The sequence below is a fragment of the Bubalus kerabau genome, chromosome 13 (assembly GCF_029407905.1).
Source record: "Bubalus kerabau isolate K-KA32 ecotype Philippines breed swamp buffalo chromosome 13, PCC_UOA_SB_1v2, whole genome shotgun sequence".
NCBI lineage: Eukaryota > Metazoa > Chordata > Mammalia > Artiodactyla > Bovidae > Bubalus > Bubalus kerabau.
Window position 1 is genome coordinate 26447511 of NC_073636.1, and position 18837 is coordinate 26466347.

Below are 18837 nucleotides of genomic sequence, written 5' to 3' on the forward strand. Positions count from 1 at the left end.
GCAAAGATGGGCTCAATAAAGGACGGAAATGGTATAGACCTAACAGAAGCAGAAGATATTAAGAAGAGGTGGCAAGAGTACACAGAAGAGCTGTACAAAAAAGATCTTCATGACGCAGATAACCACGATGGCGTGATCACTCACCTAGAGCAGACATCCTGGAATGTGAAGTCAAGTGGGCCTTAGGAAGCATCTCTATGAACAAAGCTAGTGGAGGTGATGGAATTCCAGTGGAGCTATTTCAAATCCTAAAAGATGATGCATGAAAGTGCCTCACTCAATATGCCAGCAAATTTGGAAAACTCAGCAGTGGCCACAGGACTGGAAAAGGTCAGTTTTCATTCCAATCCTAAAGAAAGGCAGTGCCAAAGAATGCTCAAACTATTGCACAATTGCACTCATCTCACACGCTAGTAAAGTAATGCTCAAAATTCTCCAAGCCAGGCTTCAACAGTACGTGAACTGTGGACTTCCAGATGTTCAAGCTGGTTTTAGAAAAGGCAGAGGAACCAGAGATCAAATTGCCAACATCTGCAGGATCATTGAGAAAGCAAGAGAGTTCCAGAAAAACATCTATTTCTGCTTTATTGACTATGCCAAAGCCTTTCACTGTGTGGATCGCATCAAACTGTGGAAAATTCTTAAAGAGATACGAATACCAGACCACCTGACCTGCCTCCTGAGAAATCTGTATGCAGGTCAAGAAGCAACAGTTAGAACTGGACATGGAACAACAGACTGGTTCCAAATCAGGAAAGGAATACATAAAGGTTGTATATAGTCACCATGCTTATTTAACTTATATGCAGAGTACATCATGAGAAACGCTGGGCTGGATGAAGCACAAGCTGAAATAAAGATTGCTGGGGGAAATATCAGTAACCTCAGATATGCAGATGACACCACCCTTATGACAGAAAGCGAAGAAGAACTAAAGAGCCTCTTAATGAAAATGAAAGAAGAAAGTGGAAAAAGTTGGCTTAAAACTCAACATTCAGAAAACTAAGATCACGGCATCTGGTCCCATGACTTCATGGGAAATAGATGGGGAAACAGTGGAAACAGTGTCAGACTTTATTTTTCTGGGCTCCAAAATCACTGCAGATGATGACTGCAGCCATGAAATTAAAAGACGCTTGCTTCTTGGAAGAAAAGTTATGATCAACCTAGACAACATATTAAAAAGCAGAGACATTACTTTGCCAACAAAGGTCCATCTAGTCAAAGCTATGGTTTTTCCAGTGGTCATGTATGGATGTAAGAGTTGCACTGTAAAGAAAGCTGAGTGCTGAAGAATTGATGCGTATGAACTGTGGTGTTGGAGAAGACTCTTGAGAGTTCCTTGGACAGCAAGGAGATCAAACTAGTCCATCCTAAATGAAATCAGTCCTGAATATGTGTTGGAAGGACTGATGCTGAAGCTGAAACTCCAATCCTTTGGCCACCTGATGCAAAGAACTGACTCATTGGAAAAGACCCTGATGCTGGGAAAGATGGAAGGCGGGAGGAGGAGGGGACGACAGAGGATGAGATGGTTGGATGGCATCACCAACTCAATAGACATGAGTGTGAGTAAACTCCAGGAGTTGGTAATGGACAGGGAAGCCTGGCGTACTGCAGTCTGCGGGGTCACAAATGTCACACAGGACTGAGTGACTGACGTTGTCATCATTGAGATTCTATGCATGGAGAATATTTCAAGTTGCTCAGAATCAAGTTATCATCCAAGCAGATTTCTAAAATTCAATAAGCTTATATTCTTAACATATCTTTCTAGTTTATGTCTAGCATCTTGAAAAATATAATTTTGAATAGATTTTATGCATAAATGAGTTGAGAACATGAAGATTTATTGAGCTGAATGTAGTTTCATCTATACATTTGTATTACAGATCAGTTAATTTATTCTTTTGAGAAATCACTTTGATCATTGCCATTTATTTCCTAACTATCCAGTATGTGTAAATTACTGTGTTTGGTGCTGAGTATATAAGAGGTATATAATTCATGTTCCTGTTCTCTAGGAACTTAACATTTTAAACTGTCATAAACTTAAGGCACCATTCAGTAGATGAACAATAAGCCCATTATTATTATCTATAGTTGTATGATTTCTACTAGCTGCATATATTCTCTTGTCCTAGATAGAGAACTTCAACATAAATTAATGAAATATTTTTGGAACCAGGTTACTTAATCATGCTTTGCATTCTACAAGAAACACTTAAAGGTAAAAAGCTGTATTCTTAATTTTAGTTTTTTTTGAGCTTCAGAAATCAATTATCTTACTTTCAATTTTGCTTTCTCTCCATTTTAACACTTTGTGCCCCTTATAGCATCTCATGATTTTATAGTCCATAAGCAAAGTGAAGGCAGTTTTTAAAGAGAAGTTTCTCATGACAGCACTTCACTATTTGACATTTGTGAATTGATCTTGTGATTATTTTGAGCACAAATAATAAAATGATATCATAATTTATCTTCTAAGAAATGTCTTTTTCTCCACGAATACTGAAACACTCATTTAACCAATGTAGTATTACTTTATATCAGGAAATATAGAATTATTTGGAGTTATGTCAGTTTCCAACCCTGTATTTAGCTGCTATTATTGCAGTAGGCATAATACCTGCTAGCTATTATTTTAGTCCTACTTGGCTTTCCTAGTGGTTCAGTTGGTAAAGAATCTGCCTGCAATGCAGGAGTGTCTGTATCTGATTTGATCTGTGGGTAGGGAAGATCCCTGGAGAAGGAAATGGCAACCCACTCCAGTATTCTGGCCTGCAGAATCCCATGGACAGAGGAGCTGGGCAGGCTACAGTCCATGGGATCACAAAGAATCGGACACAACTGAGTAACTTAACTTTCACTTTCATTATTTTAGTCCTACTTGAGGAAAGAATCCTACTTAATGGACTGTATGGGTTTCTCTGTGATATGTCCTGTACTCATGGTGATATATCATAGCCCAGTATACACTGGGTGTTTTGTCATTTTACTCTAGGCTTGAAAATAAGAATATAAAACCATAGTCTTATTTTACAGAGTTTTCAGTTTATTTGGATTCAGCATATGGGTCTCCAAAGCTCTAGCAGTAAACACAGCAGAGGAACACAGGCAATTAAAGACAGTCATAAGGGCTTGGGGCATGAGGGAGAGACGTGAACAGAGACAGAGCGGGACTGTGTTCCTATGGGTCTCGAGGTAATAGGTTGGCAAAGACAATAATGGGGCAGAGTAATTGACATTTGGACACCAGAAATGGACTTTGCGATAGGACCATCTGAAATTCTTGTTTTCCTGAATTCTCCCTCACATTCTCTGTTTCAACAGGGTAAATCTAAACAAGTAGTAACAGTCTCTCTGGTAAACTAGGAGTGGGGGACATTGTGATCACTGTGAAAGAACCTTGATTTATGAACAACAAAATAGATGAATGTAAAGGGGACCATGATTAGGAAAAAGATATGCAACAAAATTGGGTTAGTGAAAGAAATGTCTGTCTTTCTCTCATATGCAGATGGTATGTAAGTCTGATTTAGAAAAAAGATTTTCTAGTAAAAGAAAGAATGAAAGAAGAAAGCCTACTTTATATACATATATATAATGTAATTTAATTATGTGCATTTTTGTTGTGGTGGTTCAGTTTCTCAGTCATCTTCGACTCTGTGACCGTATGGACTGCAGCATGCCAGGCTTCCCTGTCGTTCACCATCTCCTGGAGCTTGCTCAAACTTATGTCCATTGAGTTGGTCATGGCATCTAATAAAAGTGAAGTTGCTCAGTTGTGTCCAACTCTTTGTGATCCCATTGGCTATAGCCTGCCAGGCTCCTCTGTCCATGGAATTCTCCAGGCCAGAATACTGGAGTGGGTAGCCTTTCCCTTCTCCAGGGGATCTTCCCAACCTGGGGATTGAACCCAGGTCTCCCTCATTGCATGTGGATTCTTTATGGTCTGAACCACCAGGGAAACCCAAGAGTACTGGAGTGGGTAGCCTATCCCTTCTCCAGGGAATCTTCCTGACTCAGGAATTGAACCAGGGTCTCCTGCATTGCAGGTGGATTCTTCACCAGCTGAGCTACCAGGGAATCCTGGCATCTAATACACACAAAAATAAATTTCACAGAGAATATACTCCATTTTTAATTGCAGGAGAAATATTTTTTCATTTTTTTGTCTTAGTCCTTGGGTATGTCTTACCAAAAGGAAACAAATAACTGATTTAAACCCAAAAGTTTAGAGTATTGCAGAATGCCTTATGTGTCTTTTGACAATATGCTAAAAATATCAGTCGTTGAATTTAGGAAAATGTGAAAAGAAAAACTCTTCTGCCTTTTATTTTTCCTTAACATGAAATTGCCAACATCCGCTGGATCATGGAAAAAGCAAGAGAGTTCCAGAAAAACATCTATTTCTGCTTTCTTGACTATGCCAAAGCCTTTGACTGTGTGGATCACAATAAACTGTGGAAAATTCTGAAAGAGATGGGAATACCAGACCACCTGACCTTCCTCTTGAGAAACCTATATGCAGGTCAGGAAGCAACAGTTAGAACTGGACATGGAACAACAGACTGGTTCCAAATAGGAAAAGGAGTACGTCAAGGCTGTATCTTGTCACCCTGCTTATTTAACTTCTATGCAGAGTACATCATGAGAAATGCTGGGCTGGAAGAAGCACAAGCTGGAATCAAGATTGCCAGGAGAAATATCAATAACCTCAGATATGCAGATGACACCACCCTTATGGCAGAAAGTGAAGAGGAACTAAAAAGCCTCTTGATGAAAGTGAAACTGGAGAGTGAAAAAGTTGGCTTAAAGCTCAACATTCAGAAAACGAAGATCATGACATCCGGTCCCACCACTTCATGGGAAATAGATGGGGAAACAGTGGAAACAGTGTGACTTTATTTTTGGGGGCTCCAAAGTCACTGCAGATGGTGATTGCAGCCATGAAATTAAAAGACGCTTACTCCTTGGAAGGAAAGTTGTGACCAACCTAGATAGCATATTCAAAAGCAGAGACATTACAACAAAGGTCCGTCTAGTTGAGGCTATGGTTTTTCCAGTAATCATGTATGGGTGTGAGAGTTGGACTGTGAAGAAAGCTGAGTGCCGAAGAATTGATGCTTTTGAACTGTCATGTTGGAGAAGACTCTTGAGAGTCCCTTGAACTGCAAGGAGATCCAACCAGTCCATCCTAAAGGAGATCAGTCCTGGGTGTTCTTTGGAAGGAATTATGCTGAAGCTGAAACTCCAGTACTTTGGTCACCTCATGTGAAGAATTGACTCATTGGAAAAGACTCTGATGCTGGGAGAGATTGGGGGCAGGAGAAGAAGGGGACGGCAGAGGATGAGATGGCTGGATGGCATCACTGTCTCGATGGACGTGAGTCTCAGTGAACTCCGGGAGTTGGTGATGGACAGGGAGGCCTCGCGTACTGCAATTCATTGGGTCGCAAAGAGTCGAACACAACTGAGCGACTGAACTGATCTGAACTGAACATGAAATTAAGGTTTTTTCCTTTGGTGATGATTTAAGCTCATTGAGCCTCCGATTTGGGTAGTTTGATCAACCCAGATTATTAGAGTGTCTCGCCATAGTGCAATTCGGCTTCAGTCTGTATAATCAAATGCGAACTGGAGAGGGTTCCACTCTTTAAATGCGGTAGTTTAAACTGGGAGGAATTCATTGTATAATCTTTAATAAATGGATTGAGACGCAGTATTATAAAGGAAAAGACCACAGGCAAGAATAAACTGCTTCTGCAAAGTAATTCACTCTGTAAACATGTAGGAACGTGTTTAACAATGTAATTAGAGTTGTCTGTGAGGCCTACCAGTCCTAGGCTTGCTTTTCTCTCTCAGTCCAGCTTATGGTCAGCATGGTCTTCAAACCCAGGGGACACCATTCAAATTGTATTCTATTTGAGTTTGTAACTTAGAAGCCATTTTGTGTGTGCGTGCACGCACACACGTGTACACACCCTCATACCCTGCCTCACATACCCTTGATGTACCTCAGATGTTAGCTACTATGATAGTTAGGGGACGTGCTGCCAGGATCTCACTGCCAAGCGTGTCCAGAATTTCTTTTCTGCCTCAGGGCTTGCCCAGCACTTGTCTAAGAGTGTGCACATACCGAGTCCTCTGGGAACAGCTGTCAACCAGTGGGACTGGGATTGGTAGTTGCTGCCTAAACGCTCCCACCTCTGTCCTTTGCAGAGACAAATCTGAGGAGCATTATATGCACTTTTTAGAGCACTCCTGCAAAGATGGAGCCCCCATTACCTACAGTAACATCCAACTTAATAATGACTTTTTAAAAAAATCAATTTTAAAAAACTTTTTATTTTTTGTTGGAGTATAGGTGATTAACAGTGTCTAGTTTCATGCATACAGCCAAGTGATTCAGCTATACATATCCATGTATCTGTTCTTTTTCAAATTATTTTCCCTTTTAGGTTATTACAATATACTGAGCAGAGTTCCCTGTGCTCTATAGTTGGTCCTTGTTGGTTACCCATTTTAAATATGGCAGTGTGTACATGTCAGTCCCAAATTCTCTAACTATGCTTTCCTCCCCCTTTCCCTCTCAGTAGCCATAAGTTTGTTTTCTAAGTCTGTGAGTCTGTTTTCTGTCTTGTAAATAAGTTCATTTGTATCATTGTTTAGATTCTGCTTATGAGTGATATCATACAATATTTGTATTTCTCTGTCTGACTTACTTCACTCAGTATGACAATATCTGGGTCCATCTATGTTGCTGAAAATGGCATTATTTCATTATTTTTAATGGCTGAGTAACATTCTATTGTATATATGTACACAGCTTTATTTGTTAATGGACATTTAGGTTGCTTCCATGTCATGGCTATTGTAAACAGTGCTGCTATGAACATCGGGGTGCAGGTATCCTTTTGGACCATGTTTTCCTCGGGGTATATGCCCAGGAGTGGGATTGCAGGGTCATATGGTAAATCACCTCCCAAATAAGTTATTTGTATCCAGATCATTGTCTCAGGCTCTGCTTTTGGAAGATCCAAACCAGGACTGCAGCTTTAGCTCTTTTGGTAGTGGGAGGTCATATTTAAATCCAGAGAAAATATTTATTGGTTGGTTGGTTGCTTGCTTTTCTGTTGAAGCTTTTTATGTTTGCAGTTGTGGAGAGAAATAATACAGTGCCCTTTAAAAATATGAGTCACAACCAAGGAAAGTTTTCTGTGATTAAAGATTTTGTGTGGCAATAACACTGGTATGTCCTGGGAGACTTCCCTGTCTGAAATTCCTTCTCTTGGCTCTAAACACTGTCTAAATTCCCGTGACCTTTGTATCTTTATCTTCCTTCTAGACCTTTCTTCCAAATTCCAAACCCAATATAGCAAGATATGTACTTAACATTATCACCTGGGTCTCTAGTAGATATTTTCAAACTGAAATGTCAAGTTTGAACTTGCAGTCTTCTCCAAAGACTGGCCCACAACCATTCTTCTCCATGTTGGTTGGAAGCAACTTCCTCTATCCACTAGTTCATACCAGACACCTGGGAATCACTCCAGATTCTTTTCTTTCTCCTTCATTCCATAGCCGGCTCATCAGAAAATTTTGTTGATTCCACCTTCAAAATTCATTTGAATCCAGCTAGCTTTTACTGTTGCACTGTGGCCCCAGCAGCTGTCAAGTTTCACCTGGATTATTCTCAACTGCTGCTGCTAAGTCGCTTCAGTCGTGTCCGACTCTGTGCGACCCCATAGACGGCAGCCCAGCAGGCTCCCCCGTCCCTGGGATTCTCCAGGCAAGAACACTGGAGTGGGTTGCCATTTCCTTCTTTGATGCATGAAAGTGAAAAGTGAAAGTGAAGTTGCTCAGTCTTGTTCGACTCTTAGCGACCCCATGGACTGCAGCCTACCAGGCTCCTCCGTCCATGGGATTTTCCAGGCAAGAGTACTGGAGTGGGTTGCCATTTCCTTCTCCAGGATTATTCTCAACAGCTTCTTACAAATCTCCCCACTTCTACCCTTACCTGCTGCAGTATATTCTTCATAATCAAAGTAATCCTTTAACAACACAAGGCATATCATGTCACTTACCCGCTCAGAACCCTGCCGTGGCTCTCTGTTTTACTGAGGGAAGAATCCAGGCCTTTACAGTGGCCCAGGGCGCCATTTATGATCTGGACCTGTTACTTCTCTGACTTTGCCTTCCACCACACTGCCCTACACTCAATCCACTCCAGTGACACCAGACTCTTTGTACTTCCTTCTATGTGCCAGGTGTGCACCCCTTCTCAGGATCTTTGTACTGGCTACAGGTCAGAGTAGCTAACTCCCTTACCTCTTTCAAATCTTTGCTCAGGTATCACCTGTAGAATGAAGTCTATCCTAACCACTTAATTTAAAATTGTAATTCTCACTCGGGCATGTCTGATTGCCCTGACCTTGTTCCACTCATTTTTCCTTTTTGCACTTCTCACTTGGTGTGGGTGTGTGTGTTTTAATATTATTCAAACTTTATTTATTTAAATGGAAGTATAGTTGCTGTCCAATATTACATATTACAGGTGTATAAAATAGTGATTTGCAATTTTTTAAGATTATGTTCTGTTTGTAGTTATTATAAAATATTGGCTCTGTCGGCACCGCTCAGTTTTGACAGACTAAATTACTTACTTGTTTTGTAGATTGCTTGTGTCTGTTTGCTCTGCAAGACCAAATTTTTTTTTTTATTCAATGGAACATTTATTGCAACTATATTCTATTTTTATCATATATTTATTCTTTCGGCTCTGACAACCTAATTTCAGTCTCTGCCACTGTCTGGAAATTACTGTCTTAAAGGTCAATGAAGGATCCAGTAATCATTAAACTTTATAGTCTTCCCTCAGGTGTCCTCTCTGATCACATTCCAGCATGTTCCAATAAATCCATTTTCTTCTATGACATTGTGAAAACTTCTGCCTGTTTAGATTCTCCCTCTTTGAAATCCTTAATAAATAGTTTGTCTACTCCCAGAGCTCTCTGTGGGTTCTTTAACTGACATTGATTCTTCTCCCAGAATCTAGTCTTGCATTATTTCTCACTTCTTGTTGTATATTTCTCCTGAACAAGGAGCTGGACATCAAATTTAACTTGTCTGCAATGGGGCTTATTCCCACTGACTGCCTCCATATCTTAGTTCTTTCTTATAACCTGCTTGTTTTTGAGCAGTAATGCCTTTCTTTAAAACATCAATGGATTCCTAATTTCTCTTTGCATCTCCCAGATTTGGAGAAGAAGAGAAAGCCAGGCATTGTGATTTATATACATTATTGCATTTAATACCACAGCAATTCATATTTCATACAGAAATAAGCTAAGACTCAAAGTGGTCAGGTGAGTTGCCTAATGTCTCAGAGCTGTCTAGGAACGGGAGCCTTATCTGCTGGACACTGAAATTCATACACTTTTCACTGTGTAACAGAGTGAAGAGTTTTAAGCAGTAATATATCCTGCACCAACAAAAAAATATTCAATTATGTCTGCTATTGTGAAGCAATGAAGACAAAAATATCTTTTATAAATATTGTGAACCTTCAGCAGGAGTCCAGTGGTCATTTATGGATGTGAGAGTTGGACCATAAAGAAAGCTAAGCACCGAAAAATTGATCCTTTTGAACTGTGGTGTTGGAGAAGACTCTTGAGAGTCCCTTGGACTACAAGGAGATCCAACCAGTCCATCCTAAAGGAAATCAGTACTGACTATTCATTGGAAGGACTGATGCTAAAGCTCTAATACTTTGGCCACCTGATGTGAAGAACTGATTCATTTGAAAAGACCCTGATGCTGGGAAAGACTGAAGGCAGGGGAAGAGGACAACAGAGGATGACATGGTTGGATGGCATCACTGACTTGATGGACATGAGTTTGAGCATGCTCCAGGAGTTGGTAATGGACAGGGAAGCCTGCTGTGCTTCAGTCCATGGGGTCGCAAAGAGACACAACTGAGTAACTGATCTGAACAGGAGTTGAAAGTAATAAAGATTTTCTGTTAAACTTTGTGTTTTTAAAATACTGTTAACCAGAACAAATTTTGCAAATTCCTCAGTCAGTCAAAGTTGTGTTAGATACTGAGCTGTGTGTTTGTGTTATATACTAAACTGAACACACATTCACGTCTTTCATGTTGACGTCAGGATTGGAAATAGGTTTGAGGATTTTTAAGTGTATATTATTAACTGCATATTTGTCAGCACTAAATGGTGGCTTAGTGGGTAAAGAATCTACCTGCAGCACAGGAGACCTAAGAGACATGGTTTCATTCCCTGAGTTGGGGAGGCCCCCTGGAGGAGGGCATGGCAATCCACTTCAGTATTCTTGCCTGGAGATACCCAATGGACAGAGGAACCTGGAAGACTATAGTCTGTGGGGTCACAAAGAGTTGGCCATGACTGAAGTGACGGAACATTGCCAACTCAACATTTAGAGAGAATTCTTACTTCTTGGGCTTCAGGGCTAAGTTAAGTTTGATAACCAAGACATAAGAATCCAAAATTAAAGGTAGATCAGTAATAGCGGTTAGTTAATAGTGTGGAAATGTCCTGTGGGTGTGCAGAGTGGGAAATTACACGATAGCCGGTAAGTATGGATTGTCCTCTGGGCAGAGGATGCACCATCATGAGGCAATTGCACCCTGAACAACTGTCGATTAAGTGCCATTTTATCCAATTTAGACCTAATGAACTTGGTGGATGAAATCCCTGCTGGATTAAAGAGCAATCAAAGCCTCATTTCAGATTCTGTGTCATCTAGGTCAAGAGGTTCCAAAAGTGTTGTGTATATTTACTTGGTACAGGAATGATACAACTTTCTCATCCTTTTTTTTTTTTTCTGGTTAATTCTTTAGCAAATATTTATAGAATATGATTTGTGACCATAGGGAGTTTCCATTAGGGAGTGGAAGATAGTGAAATAAAAGATAGAAAACTGTTCCCTGTCTCTGAGGAGATTTAGTTCCATTTTTGCTTATTTTCCTCAATTGCTCTGAATGACATTTTTTTTTTAAATCAAAAGGATGAAAAGAATTTTGTTTGAGTCTAAAGGCAAAGTAACTCTCTGAGCAAGAAGGTTGAAGAAAGGTTTTTAGTGAGAGGGAAAAGGAATGAAGAAGTGAGGATGTGTTTTGATTCTGTCTCACCTGCCTCCAAGGTGCAGTGACACTGGTTTTATTTGGAATTTTCAGGAAGGGGTCCAGATCACCATTTTGTAGAAAGTGCCAAGGATGTGTCAGAAGAAGCCCACGTCTGCCTGCCATGCAGCGAGGGCTGCCCCTACTGTGCTGACGATAGCCCCTGCTTTGTCCAGGAAGATAAGTACTTGCGACTGGCTATCATCTCCTTTCAAGCCCTGTGTATGCTGCTGGACTTCGTGAGCATGCTGGTGGTCTACCGCTTTCGCAAAGCCAAGGTAAACCCAGGTACCCTGGTTACGATCTTCCTTTTCATTATAAACTGACCTCTTAGGCAAATAGAATTGTTCCAAATCCTAATCGCTTCTCTATTAAGCCAAAGTCTTTCTATAATACGACTAGAGTATGAAAGTTATATTCCTTAGCTTCTCAGGAGAAACAGGAATTGAAAAATATGAAACTTTATTATGACAATTTCTTCTGCAGAATGTTTCTCCCTGTTTAGCCTGAAGCTCAAAAACCTCAAAAGATTCTTTTATATCATCTCTTTGGCTTCTTGAAGAATTTCTTCAGCCAGTTCCCAACATAGCATTAATTTTTTTCGTGTGTAGAAAGCTTTGTGGTATTTATTGCTTTTCACGGATAAGTGTGCAGGCTCTAAAACCAGATTATTTAGTGTCGTTATCAGTATCTTAAGTTCAATGAGGTTTGCTCGTGCCTAACGTATCAACTCTGTAGTTGGTAGGTACCAGCAATCATTGGTCAAAGGTTATTTAACATTGTATCATTTTAAACACAAACTAGATTCTGCTATGTTTTTGGTCGAGGCTGATAATACAACACCACAGAGTAAATTAAATTTCTGTGGACAAACATTTAAGGAAATAATTATATGTATTTGTCCTGGGTTAAAGAATAAATCTGTCAATAAACTGTGAATGATTTTGAGCTCAGCAAGTTCTTCTAAAGCAGTGGCAATTTTTAAAATAGTATTTTAAATATCCTGAATATTAAATATTTAGAAATTATCTTTTTTTTTTAACAAATATTATGACAAGTCACATCTTTTCCTATTAGCTATTCTGAAGAGAGAGCATAGCTTCTTACAGCTTAATAATGTGAAGTGTTAGTACAATTTATTTTTGAGTGAAAATTTCTAAGAAAGAAGGTATACCGGAAGGTACAACAGCTTATTCCACTTCTGAAAATAATCTTTTGCTTGATTTATTCTTAGTACTATTTTAACATGTTTTGTTTGAGCTCAGTGGTTTGGAAAAAATAGTGATAGTCATTTTTTAAAGGGAACATACTACAGTTTATATTTTCCCTTCCAGTCCTGTAATAATTTCTTTTTTTAAATTAGAAATTAATTGACAAGTGGTTTTATAAGTGCTCATTTTTGGTTTGGAAAATTAGATGTTTTAATGTAGAATGTGGCTGAAATTCTACTAGGCTAATTATGATGTTCTAATGCCTATTTTGGTAAGAAAAGGAGCAATGTGTTATTTTTTTATTGTAAAATACACATAACATAAAATTTACCATCTTTAACTGTACAATTAAGGGGCATTAAATACATTCACATCACTGTGCAGTCCTCACCACTGTTCATTTCCAGAACCTCTGCATCATCCCAAACCAAACTCTGTAACCATTAAACAACTCCCTGTTCTCCTAATCCCTGGTAACCTTTATTCTACTTTCTGTCTCTATAAATGTGTCTTTTCAGAGTACCTCGGATAAGTGGACTTTTATACTATTTGTCTTTTCGTCTTTGGCTTATTTCACGTAGCATATTTATCTATGTTGTATCGTGTATCAGAACTTCATTTCTTTTGGTGGTTTAGTTGCTAAGTCATGTCCGACTCTTGCCACCCCATGGACTGTAGCCCATCAGGCTCCTCTGTCCATGGCATTTTCCAGTCAAGAATACTGGAGTGGGTTGCCATTTCTTTCTCCAGGGGATCTTCCCTGACCCAGGGATTGAACCCATGTCTCCTGCATTGCAGGCAGATTCTTTATTGTCTGAACCACCTAGTGCTCTTTTCTTTTCATTGATGAATAATATTGGAAAAGACCCTGATGCTGGGAAAGATTGAGGGCAAAAGAAGAAGGGGGCAGCAGAGCATGAGATGGTTAGATAGCATCATTGACTCAATGGACATGAATTTGAGCAAACTCCAGTAGATAGTGGAGGACAGCCTGGTGTGTTACAGTCCATGCGGTTGCAACTGTTTTCCACAGAGGCCAGACAACTTGATATTTTCACCAACAATTCATGAGGGTTCCAATTCCTTTGCATCCTCACCAGCACTTACTATTTTTTTTTCTATTGTTTGTTTGTTTTATAATAACCATCCTAATCAATCTGAAGTGAATTCTCATTGTAGTTTCGATTTGCATTTTCCTACAGGTTAGTGGCAGTCTAGCATTTTTTCATGTGCTTTTTGGTACATCTTTGCAGAAATGTCTATTCGAGTCTTCTGCTCACTTTTGAATTGGTTGGTTGTTCATTGCTGAGTTGTAGGAGTTCTTCATGTATTCTGAATATTACACTTATCACATAGATGCCTTGCAAACATTTTCTTCCATCCCATGGGTTATCTTTTACCTCTCCTTTGATGCCTAAAAGTTTTAAGTTCTAATGGACTCTAATTACCTATGTTTTCTTTGATTGCCTGTACTTTTGGTGTCATATCTGAGAAATCATTCCCAAAGCCAATGTCATGAAGCTTTCCTCCTGTGTTTTCTTGTATGAATTTTATCATTTTAGGCCTTACATTTAGATTTCAATCCAGATTTAGTTAATTTTTGTATTTGTTGTAAGTTAAGGGCCCAACTTCCTTCTTTTGCATTTGAATACCTAATTTTCTCAGCACTGTTTGTTGAAGAGAATATCTTTTCCCCATTGTGTGGTCCTGGCACTTTGATGAAAGATCACTTGACCACACACATGTGAGTTTATTTCTGGACTCTCGAGTCTGTTCCATTTGATCTATGCCTTTATGTAAGGACTATACTATTTTGATTACTGTAACTTTGTAGTAAGTTTTGAAATTAGGATGTGTAAAGCCTCCAAATTTGTTCTTTTCAAGGTCATTTTTGAGTCTCATGAGATTCCATCTGAATTTTAGGATATGTTTTTCTGTCAAAACATTACTGGAATTTTTTAGTAGGGAGTGCATTGAATCTGTAAATTCCTTTGGCTAGATTGTCATCTTAACTGTATTAAGTCTTTCAATCCGTGAGCACAGGATGTCTTTATACTTATTCATGTATTCCTTCATTTCTTTCAGCAGTGTTTTGTAATTTTCAAACTTTTGTCTCCCTTATATGTCACTTTTTACAAATTAATTTTATGATTCATATTGTCTTTCAATTATATGGATACTCTCATATATTATCTTTTATAATCTGAATTAATAACAAGTCTGTGGTTTTCCTTTTATGCTTAGCTCTTTCGTGTATTTCATTTTCTCTGACATCTATGGAAGGGAGGTGTAGCATAATACATGAAAAAGAATAGAATGGTTCGACGTTAAGAACCAGTATCTTCAGTGCAGCTGGCTATAGGGGTTTTATAGAAGTTCCACAGTTTTCTGAAAACTTCTATAAATTTTTCAGAGAAAAATTTATAAAAATTTACAAAATTTTCTTCTGAAACTTTGTTCTAATACTGGCCAACTTTTACACTGAACATAAGATGATGTTATGTATTTTCATCGGTTTATGATAGATAATATTTCCCTCCGTTTCCGTTTTCCTGAGGTCTACAATGTTGAGCTTGACTCTTACCAGACATTTTAATTCTATTGAACTCTTAAAATATCACACAATATCACGTTTATTTTCACTCTCCTTTATTGAATATAAATGAGAAATTTGGTTCTTTTATTTTTCACTCCACTTTTCTGAATGTAAATGAGAAATTTGGCACTTTTATTTTGCCTCATTTCCCCCATCCCATTTTACTACATTTAATCTATAATTCATTTCAGTCAATTTTCAATAAAAGCCGTCATTAGTTTCAAAGGGAAAGCAGTTCTTTAATATAGTTTGGCTCTCACTGCATTTAGATTTATGATTTAGACTTCTTCCAAATGTTTATTTGGTTTAGTAGCTCATCATAAGACCTTTCAAAATATGATTTTTTTGCCTTTGAGTTCTAACTTTGACTCATCTTTTATCATTATTAAATATCTGTATCTTCAAGTTTATTCAGAAAAGGGTAACTTTGTACCTATGTTTTATCTGACCCACCCACCAACTGTGGCTTTTACATGACAACACCTTTGTTAGGAAAGAACTTGGGGATTATATATTTTTCAGAGTTCCATTATTGCTTCCATTGCTTCGTGTATCTTTTAGAACTGAACATTTTTGACAGTTTCCAGGATTGCCCACTTTTTGTCTTTTACGGAACAAAATCTCCCATCTGAATGCTTATTGACTTCTTTCTTTACTTTTACCATCATAATATGGTTCTTCTTCATTGAGTTTGCAAAAAATATGATCCTTACTCTCAGATTTCATACTGAGATTTCTTCTGATATTGGGAAATCTCTTCTGTGTTAATTCTTATATTATCTCTGCTGCTCTAGTTCTTCTAGGCTTCTCTTTTAGGACTTCCTGTTAAGTATAGGTTGGGTCTCCAGGCTTTTCTTTTATTCATATTCTCACTGTATTATCTTTTAAATATTTCCTGTGTTTTAAGAAGCTTCTAAGTTTGTCTTCTGCTTCACTCTTTCAGATTTCAGCACTGTCAAAGCTGCTGTCCTTACCTTCATGATATTCTAAAATCCAGCAACTGGTTTTAATCTCTGTAAAGTTGTTCCTTATGTTTTATCTTCCTTTTTATATTGCAAAGGTTTTGGGTCAAAAAGTTTGAGTTAAAATCCTGTTTTCATTTTCTAGTTGTGTAACCCTAAGGTTACATGTTATGTACCTAATCAGCAATCATTCTTTCTAATTGGCTTTTATCTCATGTAAAATGGGGACACTCAAGAGTTTGGAAAACAAGAGCAACAATGTATATACTCTAAAATCTAGCCTGATTCATGTAGTAAGCCATTTGGGGGAGGGTACTGAATCTAAAAATAGGAACCTTATCACACTAGTGACTGTGAGATGAATTTTTTTATGTCTTATGTGTATATAAGGATCCATTCATTGAAAGGATTTCTCAGCCATTCCAAGAGTTACCAAAAGGCAAAAGTATCACAACGTTTAATTTCACAGTTTTGTTCTTATAGGAGGTGAGAATACAAGAAGTAATCATTTGTACTGAAATGTTTGATTTTGTAATATGATGCCTGATATTATTTACATATTTTTTTCTTTCCATGGAGTATATTTAAGTATATATATGAAGAAACTTGAAGTGCTAAGCTTGAAAATTAGAGAAGTATAATCATGCTTGCTTTCTTTCCTTTTTGATGGGGACCATTTTTAAAGCCTTTATTGAATTTGTTACAATACTGCTTCTGTTTTATGTTTTGGATTTTTGGCCACCGAGGTATGCAGGACCTTAACTCCCCAACCAGGGGTCAAACCCACACCCCTTGCATTGGAAAGCGAAGTCTTAACCATTGGAATGCCAGGAAATCCCTAATCATGCTTTCTGAATGAACTTTCAAATGATCTTCCTTAGGACATAAGAAGCCTGAAGGCCCAGCCCCAGCCTTATAATCAGATGCAGGGCAGAGTGTGATCGAGGAAGCCTGCCCTAAGCCTCCCTATTCCAAACATCAGAGCCACTGTGCCCAGAGTGCTAGTGCTTCACGTGTTTTAGTCTTGAAAACTTTCCAGCTTTCCAGGAAGCTTCAAAGCCCTCCTATTTAAAATACAGATACTGTTTAAGTAGGATTAGTCATCATTCTAATGATGTGTGGGACTTGAGCTAAAACACGATTGCCACCTTCCAACAGTTTATTGGAGAACTGATAAAAAGGGTTCGGAGGCAGCAAATGGATTTATTCTGCAAACTGATTGCTTTATTGGCTAACTTTAGCAGCCATAAGTATTATCAGGGAAACTAATGACATAAGTAGCACATATTTTCTCTCCTTGACTAGGAGTTTCAGGCTCAGGGGACAAGTGAAGGAAGAAAACCTACTGATACTGGAGGGCCTTTGTGGGAAGCATGGCTATAAAACTGTTTTGTCTAAGGATGTGTCTAAGGATTTTTGTCTCACTTCTTAAAGAATTCTGTCAAAGTTCAGGATTGCTACAGATGATGAACTGTTCTATCTATCCAAGATATAATGAGTGTACTAGGAGTTATCCCATTCCATAATTTACTAGCCAGTCCTCCAGTAGTTTGAACTTGACACAGTCTAAAATGTATTTTGACAGATCCTTTTCCCTAAATATTTAAAGGCAAGTGTATTTCAAATAAAATATAATACTTTCAACTCTTATTCGTTTTTACTTTTCTTCTGACAAGCGTGTGTGGTGTATATTAATAAAAGTGCCAGAAGAAATTTGATCTTAAAAAATTAGGGCCTTCATCTCAGCATACAGCATGCATCCCCTAGTGTACCTGTTAACAAGAAAATGTTTTATGAGCTCTGAGTAGAGCTTAGTCTCCCTGCTTGAGTTTAGAGATTCAAATCTTTTCTTCCTCTTGTTACTATGGAAATTATTTAACTCACTTATAGATTACCTTTCCTTAAAGCTACTTTTGTTAGCCGTAAAGAATGTCTACTTTTTCTGGACACTAGGATTTTGAATTGTAAAGAGTGAGCTTTAGGACTAAGTATAACATTAAACAATTAAAACAAAATTAAAAAATTGGAAAAAAGTGTTTTGGTATGATATGATGGCAAAGGATTAATGTTCTAAGAACAGATAAAAGTCTCTAAAGAATCAATATGAAATAGAAAAATATCCAATAGAAAAATTGGCAAAAAATATCCATCAGCAATTTATAAAACAACATAAAAATATATTGTCTATAACCATGAGTAATAAGGAAATGCAAATTCAAACAATGATATACTTTTTTTTAAATTTTATTTTATTTTTAAACTTGACATAATTGTATTAGTTTTGCCAAATATCAAAATGAATCCGCCACAGGTATACATGTGTTCCCCATCCTGAACCCTCCTCCCTCCTCCCTCCCCATACCATCCCTCTGGGTCGTCCCAGTGCACTAGCCCCAAGCATCCATAAACAATGACATACTTTTATAACAATAAGTCCCTATGTTGGTAAAGATGTTAGAAATTAGGTGTTCCAATACATTGCTGATGGTTGTATAAATTGGTAGAAACTTTTGGATGAGATTTGGGATGTTGTTTAATAAACATAAAATGCACAAGTTTCAATTCGAGAACTCTGTACTGAAGAAATCATATAGGTGCATCAGTTCAGTTAAGCTAAGTCACTCAGTCGTGTCTGACTCTTTGCAACCCCATGAATCACAGCATGCCAGGCCTCCCTGTCCATCACCAACTCCTGGAGTTGACTCAGACTCATGTCCATCGAGTCGGTGATGCCATCCAGCCATCTCATCCTCTGGCGTCCCCTTCTCCTCCTGCCCCCAATCCCTCCCAGCATCAGGGTCTTTTCCAACTCTTCGCATGAGGTGGCCAAAGTATTGAGGTTTCAGCTTAAGCATCAGTCCTTCCAATGAACACCCAGGACTGATCTCCTTTAGGATGGACTGA

At 38.3% G+C, this 18837-nt stretch overlaps 1 protein-coding gene across 1 annotated transcript in view; it reads left to right on the forward strand.

Moving 5' to 3' along the window:
• GPR158 (G protein-coupled receptor 158) overlaps positions 1-18837 on the forward strand; it is a 308597-nt gene that overhangs the window by 165601 nt on the left and 124159 nt on the right. Inside the window, exon 4 of the mRNA XM_055543835.1 lies at positions 11219-11442. Coding sequence (XP_055399810.1) covers positions 11219-11442 — 224 coding nt within the window. The remainder of the gene's footprint in view (positions 1-11218; positions 11443-18837) is intronic.